The 26,643-nt window shown below is 37.0% G+C and overlaps 1 protein-coding gene across 3 annotated transcripts in view; it reads right to left on the reverse strand.

Moving 5' to 3' along the window:
* MRPS28 (mitochondrial ribosomal protein S28) overlaps positions 1–26,643 on the reverse strand; it is a 210,512-nt gene that overhangs the window by 162,453 nt on the left and 21,416 nt on the right. For all 3 annotated transcript variants that reach the window (XR_009253776.1, XM_058699927.1, XM_058699928.1), the window contains exon 2: positions 25,522–25,703. Coding sequence is in view for 2 of the 3 variants with exons in the window: in XM_058699927.1 (XP_058555910.1) it covers positions 25,522–25,703 (182 nt within the window). In the remaining variant the exon portion in view is untranslated. The remainder of the gene's footprint in view (positions 1–25,521; positions 25,704–26,643) is intronic.

Here is a 26,643-nt window from a genome sequence, read left to right on the forward strand (position 1 = left end):
CTAAGAGGTTACTGAAGAAAAAACCCAAGTATTGATAAATATGTTTTCTAAAAACCACACACTACTAGTATATGAAATTCAGATGCAGAGTTCAGAACGCACAAAGATAGCTTTAAAAGGGTTACCATGTAGTAAATATTCCCTTTATTATTTAAGCCATATGAAAATATTACACATGGGCTACAGATATATGTCAAACATTCTAAAATGTTGGAAAATCTTAAGTATGAACAAAAAAGAAAAGATTAAATTTTCCCAAAACTGAATTAGAATTTATCTAATTAGGTGATATCTATATACTTTCATTCACTAGAAGGAAAAAAAAAACGATTTTTTAGAGGAAAAGTGGATGGGTATTCAACAGGGCAGAGAAAATGCAGTATGCTGCTTTGGAAAAGAAAATGAAAGCTAGCTTCTACAACTATTTTGTAAAGATAACAGTTATTGTCCCAGTGGGTTTGTGGTAAGCAATCTGGGAGCAGTTTTAAACTCTGCTGTAAACTATACATTCTGAACAGTAAGGGGCTTTGCTTCTATCTACTGTGCTTCTGGGAGGCCAGGGCAAGTTAACATCTATAAGTACAAAGTGTGAAGCAGAGACTGGAAAAATTTGGCCAAGCATCACTAACCCCCATAGGTGTTTCTGCCAAGCACAGTCCAGAACTTTGGTAATAGCAGCAGGTAGATGAATGGCCATGAGGAAGGGTGACAAAGAGCAGAAAGAGAGGGTGAAGATCCTCAGAAGAGACAGGCGGCTGGTACACAGAAGTCTGAACTTTTCATCACATTCCAGGACCTGCCATTTTGTCCTTTCTTGTTGGTAGTGGTTACAATTTTCCATAGTTGCCTTTGGTCTCACCATTACAATCTCTGGACAATGGTGGCTAACAAAGTAAGAAACAATTTATATCACAACCCAGCTCCCTCATAAAGATCCCTTTCCACACACATATTCACACAACTGAAGTAAGTTTCCCAAAAGCAATAACTAGTTTTAATCTGTATAGTGCGTTCTCATATTTCCTAATCTATTTTACTCAAAAAAAAAAAGAGAGAATGACCCAATACATGTAATATACAGCTTATCAAGGACATTATCTCAAAATAAACAAAAAAAGATAATAATGTTTCCCCCACTATACAAAAATTTGACTTAAACCACTTCACTTTTACCAAAGACCTACATTAATACCTGTTTTCACTAACCAAAAGCAATCCAAAGATTTCCAGTTTATGAAATGGTAATTGCCTCTTCACTTAATGCCATTTCAGCATACAAAAGTTTTCAAAGAAACAATCTACATTTAGGTAGCAGGGAGAAAAATGTAATACAACCAAAACTAAACTGGCATATGGGCAGGCAATGACAATTATGTCACAAGTGTCACCTGCCCAAACAGTGATTTCAAGGAGGTAAGGGAGATTAAAATGCAAAGAAATGTGGGTCTTAGGAACAATGAAAGAAGGTTCAGTGAATATTTGCAATTATTATGGTGAGGGGCTCGGGGGTAAATGAGTTATTAGAAAATAAATTTCAAATGGTTTAAAGTAAGTTAAAACTGAAATATAAAACTATAAAATACAGAAGGAAACATATGCCAATATTTCCATGGAGGCAATGGTCCAAGTATGACAACCAAATCAGAAACTATAAAAGAAAAAATATATAAAATATATGCTAAAAGAAAAATTTTCTACGGCAAAAGTAATGAACAATAAACTGAAAGTAAACAGTTTCAATCATTTTGAAAAAGGGTATAAAGTGATAAAGTGATTAATAAAAAATATTAATGATCAACTGGAATGAACTAATGAAACCAGAATATAAAATTCATGTCAGAATTAAATAAATGGCAACATGTTCATCAGTGCCTCAAAAATGCAAATTAAAACAATGACATATGGGGGCATGTGGGTGGCTCAGTCAGTTAAGTGTCCACCTTCAGCTCAGGTCATGATCTCACAGTCCATGAGTTCGAGCCCCATGTCGGGCTCTGTGCTGACAGCTCAGAGCCTGGAGGCTGCTTCACATTCTGTGTCTCCCTCTCTCTCTGCTCCTTCCTGCTTGCACTCTGTCTCTCTCTCTCTCAAATATAAACATTAAAAAAATTTATAGAAAATAAAACGATATAACATTAGATTGACAAACATGAAAAATAAACTAGCACCTAGTATTAAAAAGAGAAATACTTTGTGGCAAACTGGAAATACGCATAAATTTTTAAATAATATACATCCTTTCTAGTTCTCTACTCCAAAGAATTTAATTTAAAAAAAAAACAAAAAAAAAAACCAGATGATCATCCCAAGATTTACAAACAGAATTGTCACTGAAATGTTGTTTATGAAAATAGAGAACACTGGAAAAAACATCAATATATATCCATAGGGGACTACTTAAATAAGTTATAGTAATGGAATCCTATGTAGTCTTCAACACTTTTGTTTATGACATTAATTACAGATCTACTGGGAGGAAAGTAGTTATAAGATAGTATTCAAAAATAAAATTTTTGTTCTTACTCAACACATCTCCAGAGGAAAGGGAAACAAAAGCAAAAATGAACTACTGGGACCTCATCAAAATAAAAAGCTTCTGCACAGCGAAGGAAACAATCAGCAAAACTAAAGGCAACCGACAGAATGGGAGAAGATATTTGCAAATGACATATCAGATAAAGGGTTTGTATCCAAAATCTATAAAGAACTTATCAAACTCAACACCCAAAAAACAAATAATCCAGTGAAGAAATGGGCAAAAGACATGAATAGACACTTCTCCAAAGAAGACATCCAGATGGCCAACCGACACATGAAAAAATGCTCAACATCACTCATCATCAGGAAATACAAATCAAAACCACAATGAGATACCACCTTACACCTGTCAGAATGGCTAACATAAACAACTCAGGCAACAACAGATGTTGGTGAGGATGCAGAGAAAGAGGATCTCTTTTGCATTGTTGGTGGCAATGCAAGCTGGTGCAGCCACTCTGGAAAACAGTAGGGAGGTTCCTCAAAAAACTAAAAGTAGAATTACCCTACGATCCAGCAATTGCACTACTAGGCATTTATCCACAGGACCCAGGTGTGCTGTTTCAAAGGGACACGTGCTCCCCCATGTTTACAGCAGCACTATCAACAATAGCCAAAGTATGGAAAGAGCTCAAATGTCCATCGATGGATGAATGGATAAATAAGATGTGGTATATATATACAATGGAGTATTACTCGGCAATCAAAAAGAATGAAATCTTGCCATTTGCAACGATGTGGATGGAACTGGAGGGTATTATGCTAAGTGAAATGAGTCAGAGAAAGACAAAAATCATATGACTTCACTCATATGAGGACTTTAAGAGACAAAACAGATGAACATAAGGGAAGGGACAGAAAAGTAATATAAAAACAGGGAGGGGGACAAAACAGACGAGACTCATAAATATGGAGAACAAACTGAGGGTTGCTGGAGAGGTTGTGGGGGGGGGATGGGCTAAATGGGTAAGAGGCATTAAGGAATCTACTCCTGAAATCATTGCTTCACTATATACTAATTTGGATGTAAATTTTAAAAAATAAAAAATAAGTTATATAAAAAAAATATGGAGAACAAACAGAGGGTTACGGGAGGGGTTGTGGGAGGGGGGATGGGCTGAATGGGTAAGGGATACTCAGGAATCTACTCTTGAAATCATTGTTGCACTATATGCTAATTTGGATGTAAATTTAAAAAAATAAAAAATAAAACAAGTTAAAAAAATAAGATTTTTGTTAGGAACTTTTTTTACACACATATATTAAAATGTTTTCACAAGGTGATCTTTGTTTTCTTCCATTAATTTATCTTAATTTGTATTTTACAATAAGCCTCAATTACTTCCATAATAAAACAGTATTTTTTTAAGTGTATTTATTTATTTTGAGAGAGAGTGGGAGAGGGGCAGAGACAGAGAAAATCCCAAGCAGGCTCTGCACTGTCAGCATGCTATGTGAGATCATGACCTGAGCTGAAATCAAGAGTCAAGTCACTTAAACGACAGAGTCACCCAGGTGCCCATAAAAAAGTATTTTTTTTTAATTTTTTTTTTAAGTTTATTTATTTTTGAGACAGAGAGAAACAGAGCATGAACAGGGGAGGGTCAGAGAGAGAGGGAGACACAGAATCGGAAGCAGGCTCCAGGCTCTGAGCCATCAGCCCAGAGCCCGACGCGGGGCTCGAACTCATGGACCGCGAGATCGTGACCTGAGCCGAAGTCGGACGCTCAACCGACTGAGCCACCCAGGCGCCCCCCATAAAAAAGTATTTTTAAAATAAAAGATGAGCAATATATTAAATCAAGCTCATATACCCTTACCAGGAAGACACTATAATCCCAACAGATAAATAAGCTAAGTAAAGAAACTGACAATTTACCAAAAAATACTATTAATAAACATAAAATGCTCAATCTATTCACATAAGACTGAAAAATACCAAAACCCTTCATCCTAGTTATTCCACTTAATCCTTCATAAAAAGATAATCCTAGGGACACCTGGGTGCCTCAGTCACTAAACATCCAACTTCAGCTCAGGTCATGATCTTACAGTTTGTGGGTTTGAGCCCCACATCGGGCTATGTGCTGAAAGCTCAGAGCCTGGAGGCTGTTGTGGATTCTGTCTCTCTCTCTCTGCCCCTCACCTGCTCATGCTCTGTCTCTCAAAAAAATAAATGTTAAAAAAAAAAAAAAAAAAGATAACCCTAGAAGTCTTATCCATGAAGATGTTCATAGCGGTGTCACTTATAAGAGATAAAAGAGAAGAGGCAACCTAAATATCTAATAAATAGAAACATTTAAGGAAACTGTGTTATATTCAGTGAGATATAAGGCATCTTTTGCAATGAAAAATGCTAGGCTATAAAATTGAGAAATTCATGATTTTGAATCATATAAGAGAGTATGATTAAAACCATATACAAACAAAACAAAGATCCATCTCTACATGAAATGACTGGAAGGACTGGTGGGCCTGTGAAGGTGTTTGTTTTAGAGTTTCAGTAGTAATTTTTTAATGGAGTTATAACTGACATATAACATATATTAGTCATATGACATATATTAGTTTCAGGTATACAACATAACGATTCAATATATGTATATATTGCAAAATGATCACAAGAAGTCTAGTTAACATACATCAAAACACATGAAGTTTTAAATTTTTCCTACTTAGGGAATTTCCCATAGATTTTTTTTATGAGAATGCATTACTCTTACAAATACAAACAAACAAAAAACTTAGTAACAGAAATACCAACATAATATATCTTTGGCAATTTGGCTTGGTCATTGAAGAATATTAGCTTTGACACTGTATAGTGATAAATAGGTAGAATAAATATGCAAATAAAAGTTTCAATCTAGAATGAAGAAACTGGGGCACCCTGCTGGCTCAGGTGGTGGAGCATACAACTCGATCTACAGGTTGTATGTTCAAGCCCCACACTGGTATAGAGATTGCTTAAAAATGAAATGAAATGAAATGAAATGAAATGAAATGAAATGAAATGAAATGAAATGAAATGAAATGAAATAAATAAGAAAATGAGGAAATCATCAGAATTAATTGGGTTTGGTTTCCCCAATAGCATATTTTTATAATAAACAAAAGAGCATACAGTAAAATTAGAACCTTGTATAAATTGAAATTGATGCATTTTCAGTAAGCCATAAAATTCTAATGTAAAAGAACATAGTATTTGATGATATTTACAATGATAAATGTATAAATACATTTTTAACTTCCCTTTTTCTTATAAAAATGCAACTAGAGGGGCACCTGGGTGGCTCATTCGGTTGAGCGTCCGACTTCGGCTCAGGTCATGATCTCGCGCTCCGTGAGTTCAAGCCCCGCGTCGGGCTCTGTGCTGATAGCTCAGAGCCTGGAGCCCATTTCAAATTCTGTGTCTCCCTCTCTCTCTGACCCTCTCCCGTTCATGCTCTGTCTCTCCCTGTCTCAAAAATAATTAAACGTTAAAGAAAAATTAAAATAAAATAAAAATGCAACTAGAAATATTTTGGTTAATTACCCAATTTAAAAACATGAACCTGGGGGCGCCTGGGTGGCGCAGTCGGTTGAGCGTCCGACTTCGGCTCAGGTCACGATCTCGCGCTCCGTGAGTTCGAGCCCCGCGTCAGGCTCTGGGCTGATGGCTCAGAGCCTGGAGCCTGTTTCCGATTCTGTGTCTCCCTCTCTCTCTGCCCCTCCCCCGTTCATGCTATGTCTCTCTCTGTCCCAAAAATAAATTAAAAAAAACGTTGAAAAAAAAAAATTTAAAAAAAAAAATAAAAACATGAACCTGAAAATAGAGCTATGCACACAGAAATGTAGATAGACCATATCAGGATGTCTTTTAGTTAAAAAGACATATTTTGAAATTCAGACTAGAAAGGTCAAAGGGGAAGAGCTCATCTGTTTTATCAGTCAATGACAGTTCATGGTTGACAATGGTGTGGCTGAATTCAGCTGAACTTAGATAAATATTAGTTGATAACATCTCCAGTAAAGTAATTCAGTAAAACAGAAATCAGAAAGTGTGGCCTAAGATAAACTATGACTGGGGCGCCTGGGTGGCGCAGTCGGTTAAGCGTCCGACTTCAGCCAGGTCACGATCTCGCGGTCCGTGAGTTCGAGCCCCGCGTCAGGCTCTGGGCTGATGGCTCGGAGCCTGGAGCCTGTTTCCGATTCTGTGTCTCCCTCTCTCTCTGCCCCTTCCCCGTTCATGCTCTGTCTCTCTCTGTCCCAAAAATAAATAAAAAAAAAACGTTGGAAAAAAAAAAATTTAAAAAAAAAAGATAAACTATGACTTACACTTAATTATGTTTCTTAATTATTTCCCAAAACACTATTGCAACAAAAAGTTGAAATGTAAAAAGCGATATGTAGAGGTATATTGTGTTTGATAAACATGCCATTTAAATATCTTAAAAGAAACAGAAAGATGTGTCCTAAGTGGACAGACTGTTCAGGATTTCGGCCTCGTGATGAGCTGTGGAACAGGTCAGGCTCCAATCCAAACTGCGGTGTACTAGCTTACTGACTCTGCCCAGATTTCACACTTCTCTAGGCCTCAGTCTCTTTGTCTACAAAATGTGGATAATGTTGCCTAGCTCAAAATGTGACTCCATCTTATCCCTTTTTCCTCTATAAAATTCAATGCCATTTACCTCAAATATAAACAAGACAGAATAAAACAGTAATAAGCTATGGCTATGTCTCTGAGGACTGAGTAGAGAATTTGAATTGTGACCTTAATTTCACCCGCTTTCACCCCACCCCCATCTCTGAAAAAACAAAACAAAAAAATAAATAAATATGCAGTTTCCAAGAATTGTGACATAATTTTATTTTCCAGAAAATGAAATCAGTGGATAACCACCCCTTAGGAAATGAGCATAGAACAAACTCATTTACCATGAGCTAAACCATAATAATTAGAACGGAAAGAGACAAAAATGTATTACTTTAATTATGTACTATGGTTTTTTTTCTATAGAAAGTTGAAAAATGTTATCAGAAATTCCCTGAAACAAACATATCTTAGTAGTCATTTCTAAGATAAAAAGCATTCAGTCACTAGTTTTTGTTTTGTTTTATATTTTTATTTGAAGATAGGGAGAAACACATAACCTATAACCTCAAAATTCAGCCAGCCTAAAGACGTAAATAATTTTTATTCTGAAAAATACAAAATTTTAAGAAGAAAAACTTCTTATGTAGATGTTGGATAGTGTTTATTCAAAGTGTTTGTATTGTGGGTATGTCGAGTTTTTGAGGAGCAGAATTGGAGAAATAGGCCTCTGGAGTGCAATACACCTACATCTGTACCTCAGTTCTGCCACTGAACAGGTGGAGCTCAGACAAAGGGGCAGAGCCCGCTGGCTAGGTAAGGGGACAGTTATTCATTCCTCTACTCCCCTGCAGCACAGCACTATGAAAAGGCGAATTGCTTGTTTTCAGAGCCTTCCCTGCGGCTAGGGGAGGGGCCAATTTATACAGGTCTGATCAAAGAAAGGTTGGCTGAAGTCTGGAAGAGATTTCTAAAAAACTTTTGTTTTCCTGATAAAAAAAACAGAGAAGTTAACCAGGCCCACCCCATTCTTTTCCTTGTCTTGAATACAGATAAGTTACCCAGCAGCCTTACTGCACCCAAGACTCCAGAAGCAGGAAGCCGGTACTGACATTGTCAACTGCTGAAGCAAGCCCCAAAGCCATCAACATCCAGAAATCTTACACAAGAAAAGTAAGTCTCTATACATTTAAACCACAAGTTGTCAGGTTTTCTGCTATGTGCAACTGACATAAGTCCAAGTGATTTAGAAAGCCACTTAAGTTCTCTGAGGCTTACTTTCCTCATGTGTAATGTAGGCATAATGATAGTAAGATATGAATTATAGTACCTGTCTGATATGCAGAAAGCTTCAATAATGTCAGCTGCTGATGACTATGATGGTGATGATGATGATGACGACGACGATGACGATGGGGAGAGCCTCATTTAGTTCTCACCAACCATTTGAGGCAAGTCCTATCAATATTCATCCATTTTAAAGACCAGGAAATTGAGACTCCAGTAAGTTAAGTAACTTGCCCAGATCACACAATTAATAAATAATACAGCCAGGATTCAAATGCAGGAATTCAGGGCCAATGAGCTTAAACCACAATGATGCTTAAAAGTGACTGAACGCGGGGTGCCTGGGTGGCTCAGTTGGTTAAGCGTCCGACTTCAGCTCAAGTCATGATCTCACGGTCTGTGAGTTCAAGTCCCGCCACAGGGCTCTGTGCTGACAACTCGGAGCCTGGGGCCTGCTTCAGATTCTGTCTCCCTCTCTCTCCGCCCCTCCCCCACTCACACTCTGTCTTTCTCTGTCTCTCAATAATGAATAAATGTTAAAAGTGACTAAACATAGTAAGAGCTAACAGCTGATAATTATTGGTTATGACTATGATAATCTTAGACAACTATGAAGAACAGATAATCTCCTAATTTCCAATTCTGGAAAATAATAAATTTTCATTGAATTCAACGTTAGTTTTATTTTTCTTAACAGTTCTCATTACTTCTGAAAGAGGAATACTTACACCTCTTCAACAAATGTAATTTTGTTCCTTTGTAACACCAATGGAAAATGAAAAACAGTACATCTCAGCCAATAATCGCAACCCCCTACCGTGAGCTAAATGCTTTTATGACTCCTGTCTATCAAAAAGGTAAGCAATGAATATTTATGGTGAATTTATCAACTGCAAGGCACTATGCCAGACACTTAAAAATTATTTTTGCCAAAAGATATGGCATATGTTTGTTTTCTTAAAGTGATTTAAGATTCCTTTGGAGCGAGAATTTGATTATAGTTCTAAAAATCAGGAACTATTACTAACTAATTTTACCATTGCTAACACACATAGAACTTATACCACAAATTAGCATATGTTAAGCTTTAATTCTGGAACATTTTCCTTCAAACTTCAGATGCTTCCTTCAGTAAAATAAATGAAACAAGAACTTAAAAAATTCATGATGGAGGCACAGCATTTGAAAAACAAGCTAAATTCAAAATTAAAGTTTCTAAATCAATTACATCCAGGAAACAGGCAGGCTAAAATATTTGCAATTGCAATTAAGGAAAAGATACTTAGTCTCCAGATTAGATTTTGAGATTTAAAGAGTTTATGGTTAGCTGTTAACTTTCAAGAACAGTTTGGCACATACCATTCCAGTAAATAAAAAGTAAATGTAAAGTCCAAAGCAAAATGGATGGTGAATCAAACCAGAAGTTCTGAGGTGAGGTTGACTCAAGTAAAAATGCTGAGTCTCAGAATGTATACGCTCACAGCAATATATTTTCGAAGCCAAATAACTTCAAATCATATATATCCCGCACTGAAAGACGTATAGTTCTCTCTACTATATACCATAACAAGTAATTGGTAACTCCATTTTCAAAAAAGTACTGCATATAAAGGAAAATGCTTTCAAGGAAAATACATCAAGGAAAGAGTTGTTTGCTTAATAAATTCAAAAATGACACAGTCAACAGCATACAATCCACATGAACATTATAATAAGCTCAATCAGTACTAATTAAGGATTTAATTATACCTATTTAATACTAATTCGCATTTTTTTAAAAAACACAGAGTATTCTATTTTAGGCCCAAAATTAAGGTTGTGAATTAAAACTTTAAAAGAAACCTAACTGTAGTATATTTATGGAAAAATTTTTGCTTAAAAATTAAAACAAGCTAAAAACAAAGCATCGTATTTTTAAGTATAGGACTATGTTGAACCTGAATGATTCCTAATTTACCCTCAATTAAAATTTTTTAAAAAGGGATACATATAAGTGGAGACATTTATAAGGGTCTTTACAGGCATATAAAGTGTTTTTCAGTGATGATATAGAATTAGAACCAAGGCCTCTTACCCTCCACTCCCACGTTCTTCCTGATACTTGCCCTGCTTGACTTCCCTACACACGCCAAAAACTACTGTATCTCCTCTTTACCATGTTTCTCCTCTAAGATTTTATATAGCATTTTTAGAGGAATGCATAAAAAGAACAAGGAAGTCTTGAAGGCACATGACAGTTTCAGAAAAGGGAAGAGCCAACAGTGAATACTACGAGCATTTGAGTCAACTGCTGGGCAGGTGCCCAGGTCACTGACAAATTTACAAGGGTGCTTTCAATTAGTAGGATGGTGAGGGCAGAGCCAGGCAGGCTGACCTGAGGAATGAACGGAATCTGGAAAACAAGGGCAATTTGGAGGTCGGGAGGAACAGAACCACAGTTTGAAGGAGAAACAAAGTAAAACCTTTTTTTTCCCTTAATTTATTTTGAGAGGGGAAGACAGAATCCCAAGCAGGCTCTGCACTGACAAAGTAAAACTCTCAAATTTGATCAAATTCTGTAGAAAAGATGATTTAAGGTTGGATAGGAAATCCAGGGGGTATTAAGTTGAATCAGATATTCAACTTTTTTACTTAAAAAAAAAAAAAGCAATTTCAGGGCGCCTGGACAGCTCAGTTGGTTAAGCATCCAGCTCTTGGTTTTGGTTCAAGTCATGATCTCACAGTTCATGGGGTCAAGTCCCGTGTCGGGCTCTGTGCTCAGAGCACAGAGCCTGCTTGGGATTCTCTCTCTCCCCCCCCCCCCTCTCTCTCTCTGCCCCTCTGTGCTTGCTCTCTCTCAAAATAAATAAACTTAAAAAAATAGCAATTTCATATGGATTAAACTAATGTACGAATTTGACTTCAATAAAGAAGGAGGTAAGGTTATCTGCTAAGAAGTGAAGAAAGGAAAAAGAGGCACAAGAGTGAAGAAGGTAAAGCAATAAGAAATTTACTAAAAATGAGTGAAAGAATTTTGAGAACTCTGGCCAAAGCTGAATGATATGAACCTGTAGTGAATATACCTCGAAGGTTATGCTACTTCTCTAGGATCTCACCTGTTACTGCTATATTCACATTCCACTTTTGGAAATAAAGCTATTTCAGTTCTAAAAGGATGCCTGAAACTGAACACTGCAAGGTTTCTTCAAATCAGTCACTCTCCCTTAATGTGGCACAAACACAAATCTGCACTGATGCTGTTGCCTTTGTTTTTTGTTTTGTTTTTGCTGATAAAGGCAAAAGATATAGAAACTTATAGTCCAATATGAACTTGCTAATTCCAGATCCACTGTTACTCTACAGCCTAACTTTTCACAATTCCAATCCCACAAAGGCCAAATATCTACAGAAAATCACAACACATTTAAAACAGAACTCCACGTCCTGCCCTATGAACAGCAGCTCTGCCCAACTTCTCTATTGCTGTGCCCTCTATTTTTCTAGCCACTAGGCTGGAAACCTCAAGTATCAGTCATTTCTGTGAACAGTCTTTTCCTTTCCTATCTCTTCTCACTCTGGTCCAGCCCCTGCCTGAATTACTATGACAATCTCAGAACTTCCCTTGCTGCATCCATTCCCTCTTACACCTCACTGCTAGTGTCATCACACAAAAATACCATTTCCCAAATGCCACTCTGCTGTCTTTCCACTGTCATAAGTTTTTAGCCTGAAATTCAGAGTTTTCTATAAGGATCCTTGCCTGTCTAACAAAGCAAGTATTTCATTACTCCCTAAAACTTCAACCAAGCCATGGGCTCCTGACCACTGTGATGGTTTAAAAGTATATCCATATAAGTTGGACACAAGTCCCTCTAAAAGGTGGAAACTGGGGCGCCCAGGTGGCTCAATAGTTTCAGCATCCAACTTTGGCTCAGGTCATGATCTCGCAGTTCATGAGTTCGAGCCCCACATTGGGCTTTGTGCTGACAGCTCAGAGCCTGGAGCCTGCTTCGGATTCTATGTCCCCCTCTCTCTCTGCCCTTTCTCTGCTCATGCTCTGTCTCTCTCTCTCAAAAATAAGTAAACATTTAAAAAAAATTTTTAAGATGGAAACTAATTCCCTTCCCCTTGAGTGTAGGCTATGTTTAGTGACTTGATTCTAATGAATAGAATAAGGCAGAAATGGCAATGCGTGACTAGGTTATAAGAGATATCACAACCACCTCAATCTCTCTTAAATTATACACTCTGAGGGAAGCGAACTACTATGTTGTGAAGACACTCAAGTAGCCCAGTGAAGAGGTCCATAAGATGAGAAACTGAAGCTTCCTGCCCACAGCCAACACTAACCTGCCATGTGAGGGAGCCACCTTGGAATCAAATCCTCCAGTCTCAGTCAAGCCTTCAGATGACTGTAGCCTCAGCCAATATCTTGTCTGAACTTCATGAGAAACCCTGAGCCACAACTGTTCAGCTAAAACACTCCTAGATTCCTGACCCACAGGAATTGTGTGAAATAATACATTTTTATTGTTTTAAGCCACTAAGTTTTGGAGTATGATACACAGATACAGATAGCTACACAGATACAGACAGCTAACACAACCTCACCAAGCTCATTCTCAATTCTATGCCATTACTCATGGTGTTTCCCCAACAGATGTCTTCTTAATATCTATTTCCTAACACTCCTTCCCTTATCCTTCAGAATCTAGCTAAAGTTTCACCTCTTTGAGGAGGCCCTTTTTGTGTGTTTATGAAACCATTCCAACTTTCATTTCTCTTGCTTCTTCTTTGATATCTATTTGACCACATCATTCATGTATTCCTCTATGTTACTGCGCTCTATGTATGTACCTTTCCTCCTAAAGACATCAAACAGTTCACTTAAAGTTTATTTATTTTTGAGAGAGACACACAGCGTGAGCAGGGGAGGGGCAGAGAGAGAGGGAGGCACAGAATCTGAGGCAGGCTCCAGACTCTGAGCTGTCAGCACAGAGCTCGTGGGCTCGAACCCACGAACCATGAGATGATGACCTGAGCCGAAGTTGGATGCTTAACCAATTGAGCCACCCAGGCGCCCCATCATACAGTTCATTTAAACTGCATTCAGCACAGTACAATTAAAATAATCAATGAATATTTGCTGAAAAAACTAACAAATCATACACACAAACTCCCTGGAAGTGTATTTGATTAGTATGAAGTAATGGTTAACAATATGGAGTGACACTGTCTCAGGTCTGCTTACTTACTAGTTGCTACCCTGGAGCGAGTGACTTAAAAATCTCTGTAAGCCTTTGTTTCTTCAGTGTTTTTGTTTGTTTGTTTTGTTTTGTTTTGTTTTGTTTCTGTGAAGATTCTAATAGTATCTACCATAGAGCGACAAAAAAGATTGAAGAAAATAATATATGCAAAACTCTTAGCAAAGTGCCTAGCACAGCATGCTCAACAAATGTTAGCTATTATTGTTCTTATTATTAGCCACAAATTACAGAATACATAGTGAAGTCCTGTCCCTGAGAGTCTCTAGATGTTATAAAGTGGCAATCTAAATTAATACAAAATTCAACAAACTAAAATGGAACTCACACTTTCTATTTAAGATAGCTTTTAATTTTTCTAAAGTCTCCTCTTAAGTCAATAGAACTACAGCCTGAACCAATTGTAGGAGTGCAGCCTTGACTTTTTCTCCTCTTCATCCTATTAAGATATTAACTTCAAAGCTTTTGTGGGAACACTTAATTGCTTTCATTCCTTAACAAGCAGCCATCATAGTAGTTTCCAGATTCACTTTTAACCTTTACAATCCTGGCAAGGCATACACGGCAAACTTAACAGACACATAAGTTTACAACTCTCTGGACTAATACCGCTATATATATTTGAATATGCTACATGAAGCAAATCCATTTTGCACATCAATCAAAATAGAATCCAATAGAATAGTATAACCGGTATAACATGATATTAATATCAGGTATACAACATAATGATTCGATATTTGTGTACGTTGTGAAATGGTTACCACATTAAGTCTGGTTAACATCGTCACCACATACAGTTACACAAGAATTTTTTTCTTATGATGAGAACTTTTAAGAACTACTCTTAGCAACTTTCAAATAGGCAATACAGTATTATTAACGATATCACCATGCAATACATCACATCCCCATGACTTATTTATTTTATAACTGGACATTTGTACCTTTTGACCCCATCACCCATTTTGCCCATCCCCTATCCTCTGCCTCTGGCAAACACCAATCTGTTCTCTTTCTCTATGAGCTTGGTTTTGTTGTTGTTGTTAAGTCTAATGCTATTCAAAAGCCTGATTACGTGTGTTTCATGAACTCAGAACCCTTCTGAGATCATATTTTATAATTTACACATACCCTTAAGGCTTCTTACTAAAAAGTTAAGTATAAGGGATGCTCTTTTACCTGAAAAAACAGTCCGAGCTCTGTTAAGAAAATCTGATAGTATGAGTTTCAATCACAAATCTATTTAAAAACACGCCACACTTTTTAACTGTGTACCTACCATGTTTGCTGGAATAAAAAGAACTACTCAATTCAAATTCTTTATATTCTCTTTTCCCCCACCAATACACCTTGAAAACTTTGGTTTTTGAAACATTCAATATCCATCACACTCTTTATTTGACCCTATATATCACACAACCTGAAATAGAAACAAAGCCTGGGAAATTAGCTCATTTTTTCCACCTCAGTGTCAAACAAAAGTACAGATAAAATTCAGTGCACGCGCTAGTTACCTTAGAACTGCCAATCATGCTTGTTTTGAAACTCTTCGATTTTCAGAACTGTCACTCATGTGTGTTTTGATAGAGATGCCAATGTAGAAATAATGCTTTAAAAGACGTGATCTTCATTAACACGTTAACAAATAAATAGATTCCATTTGAAAACTGGACTTCAGGATTTTACAGAAATATATACAATTCTTGAAAAATCAGAATTAAAAAAGAATAATGAAATTATAAGATTTAGAAAATTTGGCTCTTTAACCAAAAAGATAAGCATGGCTTAACCACAAGGAGTTTGTATTCCAGTAAAAAGAGAAATGTTCCTTAACTGATACTAGTCAGAAGTAGTCTATGAGTGGGCATGAGAGAATCAAAACTGATCTAAATTTAGGTATGTAATTTATATTTTTGAAGCAGGAAAAAATACCAGTATAATACATTCCCCATCTCCACCTCCCCAACACAACCTGACTTACTATCTGCCTGGTCATTCATGTCTTAAATCAAACATCATTCAAAACTTCTACCTTACCATCCATACTTAGTCATCAAGACCTGTTTCTTCTATCTCCTAAATTGCTAATGAAAGTCTCTTCTTTTGACCCTCAGACTTAAGTCAAGTTCTCATCACTTCTTTCCAAAGCTTCATTATTGGGCTCCCTAACTCCAATTTCATTCTTCCAACATATGCTCCACCACCACCAGAATGATCTCATTGAAACACAAAACTGGCCCATGTTTTCATGGTTCTTTGTCAATTTCAGAATAAAACCCCAATTTTTTAGAATGGTATATAAATACCTTGAAGATCTGGCTCTCCATCTCCCCACTGTCTCATCACTTTTAAACTTAAGTCAACTAAGCCACTTCAGTTCCCAGAAAAGCCAGGCTCTCTCTCACTTAAAACTCCCCCAAGTGCAGCCATTTCCTGCACTTTGTATCTCCTATCCTTCATCCGTTACAACTCAATTCAATTGCTAGTTCCTCTGGGAAACCATCTCTGACAATGTAACAGAATCATCTATCCCCTCTTCTCTATTCCTGTAGGATACAGTAAATAGAACTTATATAGTGTTATATATATTGATTTGCTTCTCTATCCCCCTGGTTGAATCCTCAACTCCCTGAAAGCAGGGACTGTCTTTAATCTGTACATCAATAGCATTAAACACAGAGGTGGCATAGAACAGCTGCTCATTAAACGTTTGCTGACTCAGCGAAAAACTGCACCATGACCTAGTTTATTTAAAAATAAAATTAATGATGGGGAGCCTGGGTGGCTCAGTCAGTTGAGCCTCTGACTCTGGGTCAGGTCATGATCTCACACAGCTGGTGAGTTCAAGCCCCAAGTCGGATTCTGCGCTGACAGCTCAGAGCCTGGAGACTGCCTCGGATTCTCTGTCTCCCTCTCTCTACCCCTCCTCTGTTTGTGTGTGCACTCTCTCTCTCTCTTTCTCTCTCTCAAAGACAAAAAAATATTTAAAAATAAAATTAATAGATAAAGAAAATGTGGTTGTGTGTGCATGAGTGTGCACGTGTATCTATATATAATGGAATATCATTCAGTCATAAAAAAGAACAAAATCTTGCCATTTGCAACAAATGGATGGAGCTACAGAGTATAATGCTAAGTGAAATAAGGCAGTCAGAGAAGGACAAATACCATATGATTTCACTCATATGTGGAATTTAAGAATCAAATTTAAGAAACAGAGAAAGTTAGAGAAAGACAAACACCGTATGATTTTATTCATCTGTGGAATTTAAGAAAACAGATGAGCAAAGGAAAAAAAGAGAGAAAGAAACAGACTCTCTTAACTATAGGGAACAAACTGATGCTTACCTGAGGGGAGGTGGGTGGAGGGAGGGGTGAAACAGGTGATAGGGATTGAGGAGAGTGCTTATGATGAGCACTGGGGTGAGGTACAGAATTGCTGAATCACTATATCATACACTTGAAACTAACATATCACTGTATATTAACTATACTAGGATGAAAATAAAAACTCAATTAAAAAAATAATAAAATCAGCAGCTTAATTCTTGAGACTGATAAGATGTACTATAGGTACCTTCCAAGCCAATAGAACTAATCAACGCCATAAAACAATACTCTGGGTTTTACAAAGTTCTTAAGGAATTTACTCATTTATTTACAAATTCACAGTAAGAACTGATAGCATCTCAAAGAGTATTTGCGGCCCACGAATCCCATCTTATTTTCACTACTGTTTCTACTGAAGGTGTTAAAATCTCAACCACAGTAAATACTCATGTCCAAGACGCTCAGCACATTGACTGGTTCAACAAACACTGTCCTGACATGTGACAATCCCTATCAAAGGCATCAGTGAACAGGCAGTGAACACAGGCAAGACGCCAACCTAGTTACACTTCACTTATCAGGAAGTTAGTTATCTGGTGACATCAAGTCTCCACAGAACCCAATGAGAACTAAGCAGAGGAGTTTAGGAGCTGTCAAAATACATGTTGAAGTCCATGTACTAAAGTACATACACTTTACTTCCAGAAGAGGCTCAGAGGTTATTACTCAGACACTAGTTGTTCTTATTTTAAGCACAACACATTTGGTGACCAATTTCCTGGGTATCAGAATATTAGAAGAAAAGTTAAAAGTTCAAAAAAACCCTAAAAATGCAGACCCAAGACAACAGCAGAAAAGAATGATGACATGGAAAGGTGAAACACAAAAACCACAGACCTGGAGGGTTGTATGGCTAAGGAGCAATAATTCTATACATCTGAATTATGATACAACACACATTAATGTTTATAATTATGACTCTGGTTCATCAAAAAACAAAGATCATAAAAACAGATTAAACTACTTTAGTAGTGACAAGGTGAAAGTAGATGACATATTTTACAAAAAGAAACAAAGAATTAAAAATTGAGTATTGTATGTATCAAGAGTCAACTTTCTACTATTCACAGAATAAACTTTTCTGAAATAAAACATTCCCAAATAACATGAGCCCCGCTGTCTCTAAGCTATGAATCACTGTCAGCCATTAACCAGTTCCTATGGCTACAGGTCTCACCATAATTATGTTACACATCCACTCTGAAACAAGCCTGGACCCAGTGGTCATTAGCTTATTAGTGGTAACAACTATCCAAACATATTAGACCATGGACACCATAGCCAAGGATACTGCAACAGGCTACCTACCATTCTTTAACAGACCACCATAGAGCTTCACGACCACACTGCCTGCCTCAGGGACCCTGGTATGAAAACTGGCTCATATGTGAGATCATTTTAGGGGCCTCTTGTGATACTTAGTAACTATATGTTGTGAGATTTAGAGAACAGCACGGTAGAGTGAAAAGAACATTCAGGAGCTATGTTGGGTACACACAGCCCTAGGTTTGAATCCCTGCCTTATTAATTACCAGCTGTATCACTGTAGCACATTATGCTTGGAAACTCACTTTCTTCATTTGGATAATATCCTCTACTTTCTATGCTTCTTATGAGGAATAAATCAGACAATACACATAAAGCGTCAATGTAGGTTTTCAAAAAACTAGCTATTATGATTATCAGATGGGACTATGAAAAGGGAACAATCTTAATTCACACTAGCACAAAATTAGTGAAACTGTATGCTGTGTTAATGACAGAAGAAAAAATGTCTAAAGAAAAGGGCAGGCAGGTTCACATGATGGAAAAGTCACAGTAGAAGCCCTTGGACTCATAAGTTGGCTCATGGAAAAGTAGGTTAAAGTGAGAACTCATTAAAAATGTCTACACATACTCTGTGAAGACATCAATTTACAAGTAATGCAAATAATCTGATAGAAGTCCAGGCTTTCTTGTTGAGGAGAGGTCCACTTACTGGAGCTCTGCACTGATTTCCTTACATAAACAATACCCATACTACAATGTCTGGGATTGCCAGATCAGTCACTTTAAAGTAAACCAGGAACAGAAAGACATTTGGAAAGCAATTCCTTCCAGATTTTCAGGATTCCCCCCGACCAATCTTTATGGTTGACTTGCCCAAACTAATTCAAGAGTAGTTTCTTTAAATTAAAAAAAAGAAAAAAAAAAAAAAAATCTCTCCTTTATGGGGTCTTTTCCAAAACATTAAAATGAGCTTTCTTAAAGAACAAAAACCCTTTCCATGGTCATATTTTATTAATTTATGCAATAATTTAAAGAATTACTTAACGATAATATAAACAGATTTTGGAACAAACACAACTAGCTTTATTTAGCTAAAGATACAGCTGAACTGGAAGAAGTGAAAGTGTCAATATAGCGGAGGACCACAAATCTCTTTTCCAGGTGGTGTCGGTATCAGTCAGCGGGTTTTATAGAAGAGAATGCTGATTAATTTAGCAATCAGCTGATTCGATAACTGCCAAAGAAGTTAATGCCTGAGTCATTCTAATTTGTCATAATCTGATTTCTGATTTCAAGTCATAATTTGACATGAAAGAAAAATAATACAATGTTTAAAACTTTTAAGGTTGGTACTATTAGAATTAGGCGCCATCCACACCTTCAAACTCTCTGAATTTACTTATAACATTTTAATTTTGCAACTGAGTCTAAGTAGATCACAATACCACTGTGATTATATTCTGAATGCAATGCTTATATGCTGAATGTTACCATTAATATGTCTTTCTAGAATAAATTTTCTTTTAAAAGTGTTTTTCAAACTTTTTTTTTGGTGGTAGAAATACTACCACTATTTCCCATACATATTTTAAACAAAATGTTCCCAGAACTGTAATAAAATAATGAATGTAGAGCTGTTCTGAAAGTAGGGCCTAATTTCCCCACCACCCCCAGAACAATCTCTGAAGTCTTTCTGCAGAACTCTAGAGTTTCTTGGGACAAAGGTTGAAAACTGTTAGTTATTTAGTTATTTATTTATTTATTTATTTATTTATATTATTTTAGAGAGAGAGAGCTCATGGGTTGGGGAGATGGGCAGAGGGCGAAAGAGAGAGAGAGAATCTTCAGCAGGCTACATGCTCAGTGTGGAGCCCAACGCAGGGCTTGATCCCATGACCCTGGGACCATGACCTGAGCTGAAATCAAGAGTCAGATACTCCACTGACTGAGCCATACAAGCACCCAGAAACTGTTCCTTTAAACTATAATTGGGGTGCCTGGCTGGCTCAGTGAGTTGAGCATGTGATTCCTGATCTCAGGGTCGTGAGTTCAAGCCCCACATTAGATGTAGAGCAAACTATAACCAAAAACAAATATTAAAACAAAAAAGTTGTAGAACTTACTAAAAGGCCATTACTTAGCTAATCAGAATATTCAGTTAACCAAAATTATTTCTGGTTCTTATCAACTGCTCTAAATTTGAAATACCATCTACTATATTAAAAAGCAATAATGAAAGAAACAACAACTGCTGGTGAGGAAAAGGAACCCTTGTGCACTGTTGGTGGGCATGCAAATTGGTGCAGCAATTGTGGAAAACAGTATGGAGGTTCCTCAGAAAGTTAAAAACAGAACTACCCTATGATCCAGTAACTGTACTACAGGGTATTTACCCCCCAAACACAAAAACACTACTTCAAAGGGATACATGCACACCTATGTTTATTGCAGTATTACGTACAATAGCCAAATGATGGAAGCAGCCCAAGTGTGCACTGACAGATGAATAGATAAAGAAGATGTGGTATACAGGTATATACAAAGGAATATTATTTAGCCACAAAAAGAATGAAATCTTGCCATTGGCAACAATATGGACGGAGCTAGAGAGTATAATGCTAAGTGAAATAAGTCAGTCAGAAAAAAACAAATACCATATGATTTGACTTGTGTGGAATTTAAGAAATAAATGAGCAAAAGGAAAAAAGAGAGAGAGAGACAAACCAAGAAAAACACTCTTCACTACAGGGAACAAAGTGATGGTTACCAGAGGGGAGGTGGGTAGGGGGATGGGTGAAATAGGGGAACAGGTGATGGGGATTAAAGAGTACACTTATCATGATGAGTACCGAGTAATGTACAGAATTGTTGAATTACTATACTGGATACCTGAAACTAATATAACACTGTATGTTAACTATACTGGAATTAAAACTTAATAAAAAAATTTAATAATAAATATAATGAAAAAAATAAAAATGAAAAAATAAAAGTAAATTAAATAATTAATAAAAATAATGAAAAAAATTAAAACATTTTGCCAAACTGGGTATTTTGTTAAATTGGAGTATTTTTCTTTGCATGTCATTAAGCTGTCCTAAAGCAGAATAGATTCAACCACAACAAAGTCAAACCGAAGAGAGAAAAAAAACAGGTCCTCAAAAGGGATTTTAAACAGCAGGTCTGATGAATGCTGAATGATGAACAAATTATGTAAATATCTACATCTTATTCGTTGTCTCTTAAGTAAATGTATCAAAGCAAGAAGTTCTGCCATTGTCAGAATTACCCTCCTAAAATCAGTCACAGTTAGCCTGACATCATGGAGATAGAGAGCAAACACGTGTCCAGCCCAATAAGCTGTTCTATCATATAATCTAAACTTGTAGGTATGAAAGGGGACCAGAGACCTACCTGGATCTCATTACTTTCTGATTTGGTGGTATCATCTTTCTACCAATTATAAAGACAACAGGTAACATCTGAATAAAATAATTCCCCCACAAACTTTGTCTTAGATACAGGTAGAAAAGCAAAGTAACTGAAACAGTAATTATGCTGATCTGATACTTTTCTATAATACTTCCAAAACATAAGTGACAGGTAGCTATAAGAGACCTAGAGAAGGGTTTTGGAAAGAACCTAAGAGTTTCTACACATAGAATTCAGTAAATTTAATAAATATTCTGTGAAGGGTAGAAACCTTCTTTTCAGGATGAATTAAACACTAGGCAACAAGGGGGTGCCTGGGTGGCCCAGTCGGTTAAGCGTCTGACTTCGGCTCAGATCACGATCTCACGCTTTGTAAGTTGGAGCCCCGTGTAAGGTTCTGTGCTGACAGCTCGGAGCCTGGAGCCTGCTTCAGATTCTGTGCCTCCCTCTCTCTCTGCCTTTCCCTCACTTGTGCTCTGTCTCTCTCTCTCAAAAATAAATAAACATTAAAAAACCTGGACAACAAGGAATTTTCTAAGATACAAAGTTTCTCCCCCCAAAACAACGTATGTAAATATGGAGCTGCAGTTTTTACCTGCATAGCTATGAGGATGTGGAACAAGAGTAACCAAACTATTCAGATCACATCTTGGCTAAAGTGAACTCCTCCTTTTAGCACACTGTTGGAAATAATATTATCAGTCTGTAGGACCAGAGAGGAATAGAACTTAAGCCTTGACATTTGTTTATCATCAAAAGAAAAAAAAAAAAAAAAAGTCCTCAGAGGGTATTTCAGACTTTAAGCAATAGAAGAATAGAGGTCAAAGCCCCTTTTCTAACTACTGTCATCTTCTACTCACCAGACATTTTTTCACCATATTATCCCTTTTTACTCATGTAATTACCAATTTTTAAAATTGATTTATATACTTGTTTACTATCTATTCCCCTTATCCTCCAGTAGAAGTCGCCCAACTTCATGAGGGCAGCTAGGAGCTCTGGTTTACCAGCCCTTCCCAGGTAGAACAGTAACTGCCAAGCTGAAGAGGTCCAAAAAATATTTGCTGAACAAATGAATGAACAAACAAATTAATCAACTCCTCGTGCACTGGTATGACTGACCCTTCTTCATGATCCTCAGTCATGAATGTATTGATTTCGTGACTGATTTGGAAGTTAAAGTGGGAACTTCTGGTGAATTGATCCTGGGTAGGCCGATGGGGGCAGGAGTCGAAAGATAACTACAAAACAGAGGTGCAGGCATTTAACTGTGCTAAGTACGTGAAAAATACTAATACGGTGACTGCTCCATAGGCTAGACAATTTACTTGCAAAATTATTATGAGCCATCCCTCACGCTCCAAAAAACTTTTGTTAAATGGACTGCTTCAGTGGCAGAGCATATGTGGAGATGAAGGTTTCAACCGTATGGTAATTTCTGTAATAGGATATGTGTATGTGTATAGTTTTCGATGAAAATTTAAGATTTAATAAATGTTGCAATAATTTCTAGTATTTAACTATTTTAAGCTATACTGTACATAAAATATTCAAACCATATTATAGCACTTATTAGAGAAATGCAGTCTCAAATACTGATACTTAAAATTCTGTGATTTAGTCAGTAAGGCCTGAGAATCAAATTAGAACTTCTAGTCTCTAATGCATTCTGAAATATTATGCTCAAAAACAAAACATAATGACCAAACTGATGTTTTAAAATGTTAATGAAAAAAGGACAGTATACATAAAAGAATACCCACAAAGACATAAATACCCATGAAAAAAGTATCATAAACAAAACTCCATCCACGAACATAAGGAAAAGTGTACATTGCATTTGCTACTTATAATACATCTACCTGAGCAGGAGACATATTCATAATCCAACAGAGTTACCTGTAAAATGCATTTTTTATAAAGTTAATACCTGATGTTCTAGCTGCAAACTAGGTTGGCTTGTCAGAATAAAGATGGCCACCACGACTAGGTAGCACCCATGGCAACATGAGGAAAAGCTTACTGATCGTAGGGAGGAGATGAGAAAATTTCTTTGTATAAAATAAAACAGTACTTCATTTTTAAATTACAGATATATGTTCTATTAATGAAAAATGACCTGCCACAGCTACTGCTGACAGCACCCAAGAGCTCAGGATGCCTCTCTTGAAGGATAACTTTAGGACTGCCTATCTTCGCACTTGCCTCCTGCACGAATCCTCATCAATAGGAATTCTTGAGGAATGTCACCATCAGTTCTCAAAAATCCAAATCACCAGGATTTCAAGAACAGCAGTAATAGTAGCATCTATTTATTATACACCAGTCACTGTCCTAAATCTTTCCATACATTATCTGATTTAATCCCTTTGATGACCCATTACACAACAGACACACAGTATTAATATCTGGATTGACAAACTTATCCTACTTAGAAATTTCTTGAGGTCTTACTCTTTTTGACCAGCTTGTATGTTATTTGATATACCAAGACAGGCTATGCCTGAGCCATTACCTCTCGATGCCAGGTAGCATAAGAAGTCCATTTTCTCCTCCAGGATCTCCCGGTTCATGGCACTTACCTTGCAAGACACTGCTTAGCTTCTGATTATCTGAGGTAGAGGTGTGCTGGCTCCAGACTGCACCAGCTTGTGGGAGCTGGACTGTGTACAAATATTCCCAATTCTGCATTCAGTGACATTACACTGGTGACTTAAAACTGACCAAGGTGGGAGTGTTTTACACCACAGAAATTGGCAAATCGGGGCCTTTTTTTTATTGGACAACTAGTCATTAAATATTTACTCAAATGCCACTGATCTAAGGAAATTTGTATTAACCGGACCTTTAGGTATCCAGAGCTCTCAGGAGAGAGGCAACCAATTCTCATAATTGCTCTCTTAGATCTAGAGTAGACTCTCTTCCTATTCATTTCTACAATATGACTCATCCTTGAACATCACAAACTTTTCAATCACTGTAATTCATCCTAAGATGCCACTGAGTACTAGACTCACCATTACTTTAAGAATAAAGAACACTGTCAATTAAATTGATATAACATCAACTGTAAGTTGCATCCTGATACCAGAAATACTGAAATTTTAAAAATGTACACATTAAAAACTGATGGGAAAAAATCATTCCTATTTTGCTTACTATCATTTTCCAATCTCAGAACCTTTGTTCCACATTTCCCTTCACTCTCGACACTCTACTCCTAGATCTGTCATCTTAATGGTTTCCCCAGTGCATTATACTCACAAATATCTTTACCTATAAACAGAATGAATTCTGTTCCACAATAGGGAAAATTCTAATTGTGAGAGTAGATACAGAATAAGAAAGGAAAATAATAAAGCATCAGAATTTGGTAGTGGGAGAGAAAGAAGCACGAAGAAGTAGAAAGGGAAGCTTCTCTGAGAAGCAGAAGACTGTGGAACAGAGGAAGAGGCAAAAAGGTTACACGTAAAATCGCCTGAGCAGCATATATTACTATAAAGTTGGTTTTCATTTTATGGTGGGGATAGTTTATTACTAAGACGAACATTCAGATCTTCCCCAAAACTGCTCTCACGGCTTTGAGAAGATATGAATCTAGCCTAAGGTGACTAACATAACATGACACAAATCTGGCCTACCTTCCCTAACTAGCATTATGAAGACAAATAAAGCATATTTTCTGTCTTTTAGAAAATCACCAATTAAAGTCCAAAAATACTTTTGAGGTATCTCAACTTTTATGAACAGTATTAAAAAAAACTTGGAAATGATTCTACTTACTCTCCATCCACTTCTGGTCTTCTACACACACAATGAAACTTGCCACCAAAATCAATATAAAGATCATTCTCCACAATATGAAAGATGCGTCCAATAACTAGTTTATCCTTGGCAGGTCCCATCTGTGTAAGAGGAGAATGTCTCAGCATAGACGCAAAGGATTCCACATTTTTTGGAGAGCCCTAAAAATAAAAACAGATATTTATATGCATATAATTCAATATAAACATATAATATGATAGATATAAGAAAATCTTACAGAAGAAAATTTTAAAAGTCAATGTGCCATATATATTTACATTTTGTAGCAATACTAAAAAAGATTTAAATGGAATTGGGGTGGGTATTTGTTTTTTTGAGGGGGGGAGCACAAATGAGAGAAGGCAGAGAGAGAGAGGGAAAGAGAATCCTACAAGGGGTAAGAGAGAAAGAGAGAGAGAAACGGGGCTTATCCAAGGTGGGACTCGTGTTTTACCCAAAATGGGACTTGTGCTCACCCGAGCTGGGGCTCATGCTCACCTAAAGTGGGGCTTGGGCTCCTCCAATGAGGACTCAAACTCACAAACCGTGAGATCATGACCTGAGTCAAAGTCAGATGCTTAACCAACTGAGCCACCCAGGCACCCCTGGAACTTTGCTTTAAAAAGCTAGATAAAGTCTTCAACTTCTTCTTCCTCCCTTTCCTTCTTGAAGAAGAGACCAAGAAAAGCCCTTGATGGCAGATAATACAGATGTGGTGGCTCAGAGTAGAATCTGGAATGTGAACAAAGTAAGAGTATCCTTAGACAAAGGCTCCTAGCATGGGGACAGAGGGAGGTCAGTCTGAGCATATGAGTACAGTATCCAAGAAGGTGACTCACTTTATTCCTAATATTGATCATCTGCCAAAAAACAAAACAAAACAAAAAAACCCTTCAAATTCAAGTTTAATGAGAGTGACTAAACAGTATGGAAGTTCCTCAAAAATAGAACTACCATATGATCCAGTAATTCCACTACTGAGTGGAATAAAATGAAAATACTTGGGGCGCCTGGGTGGCTCAGTCGGTTAAGCGTCCGACTCCGGCTCAGGTCATGATCTCGCGGTCCGTGGGTTCAAGCCCCGCGTCGGGCTCTGTGCTG

Source organism: Neofelis nebulosa, chromosome 14 (genome assembly GCF_028018385.1).
Source record: "Neofelis nebulosa isolate mNeoNeb1 chromosome 14, mNeoNeb1.pri, whole genome shotgun sequence".
In the NCBI taxonomy this organism is placed as follows: domain Eukaryota; kingdom Metazoa; phylum Chordata; class Mammalia; order Carnivora; family Felidae; genus Neofelis; species Neofelis nebulosa.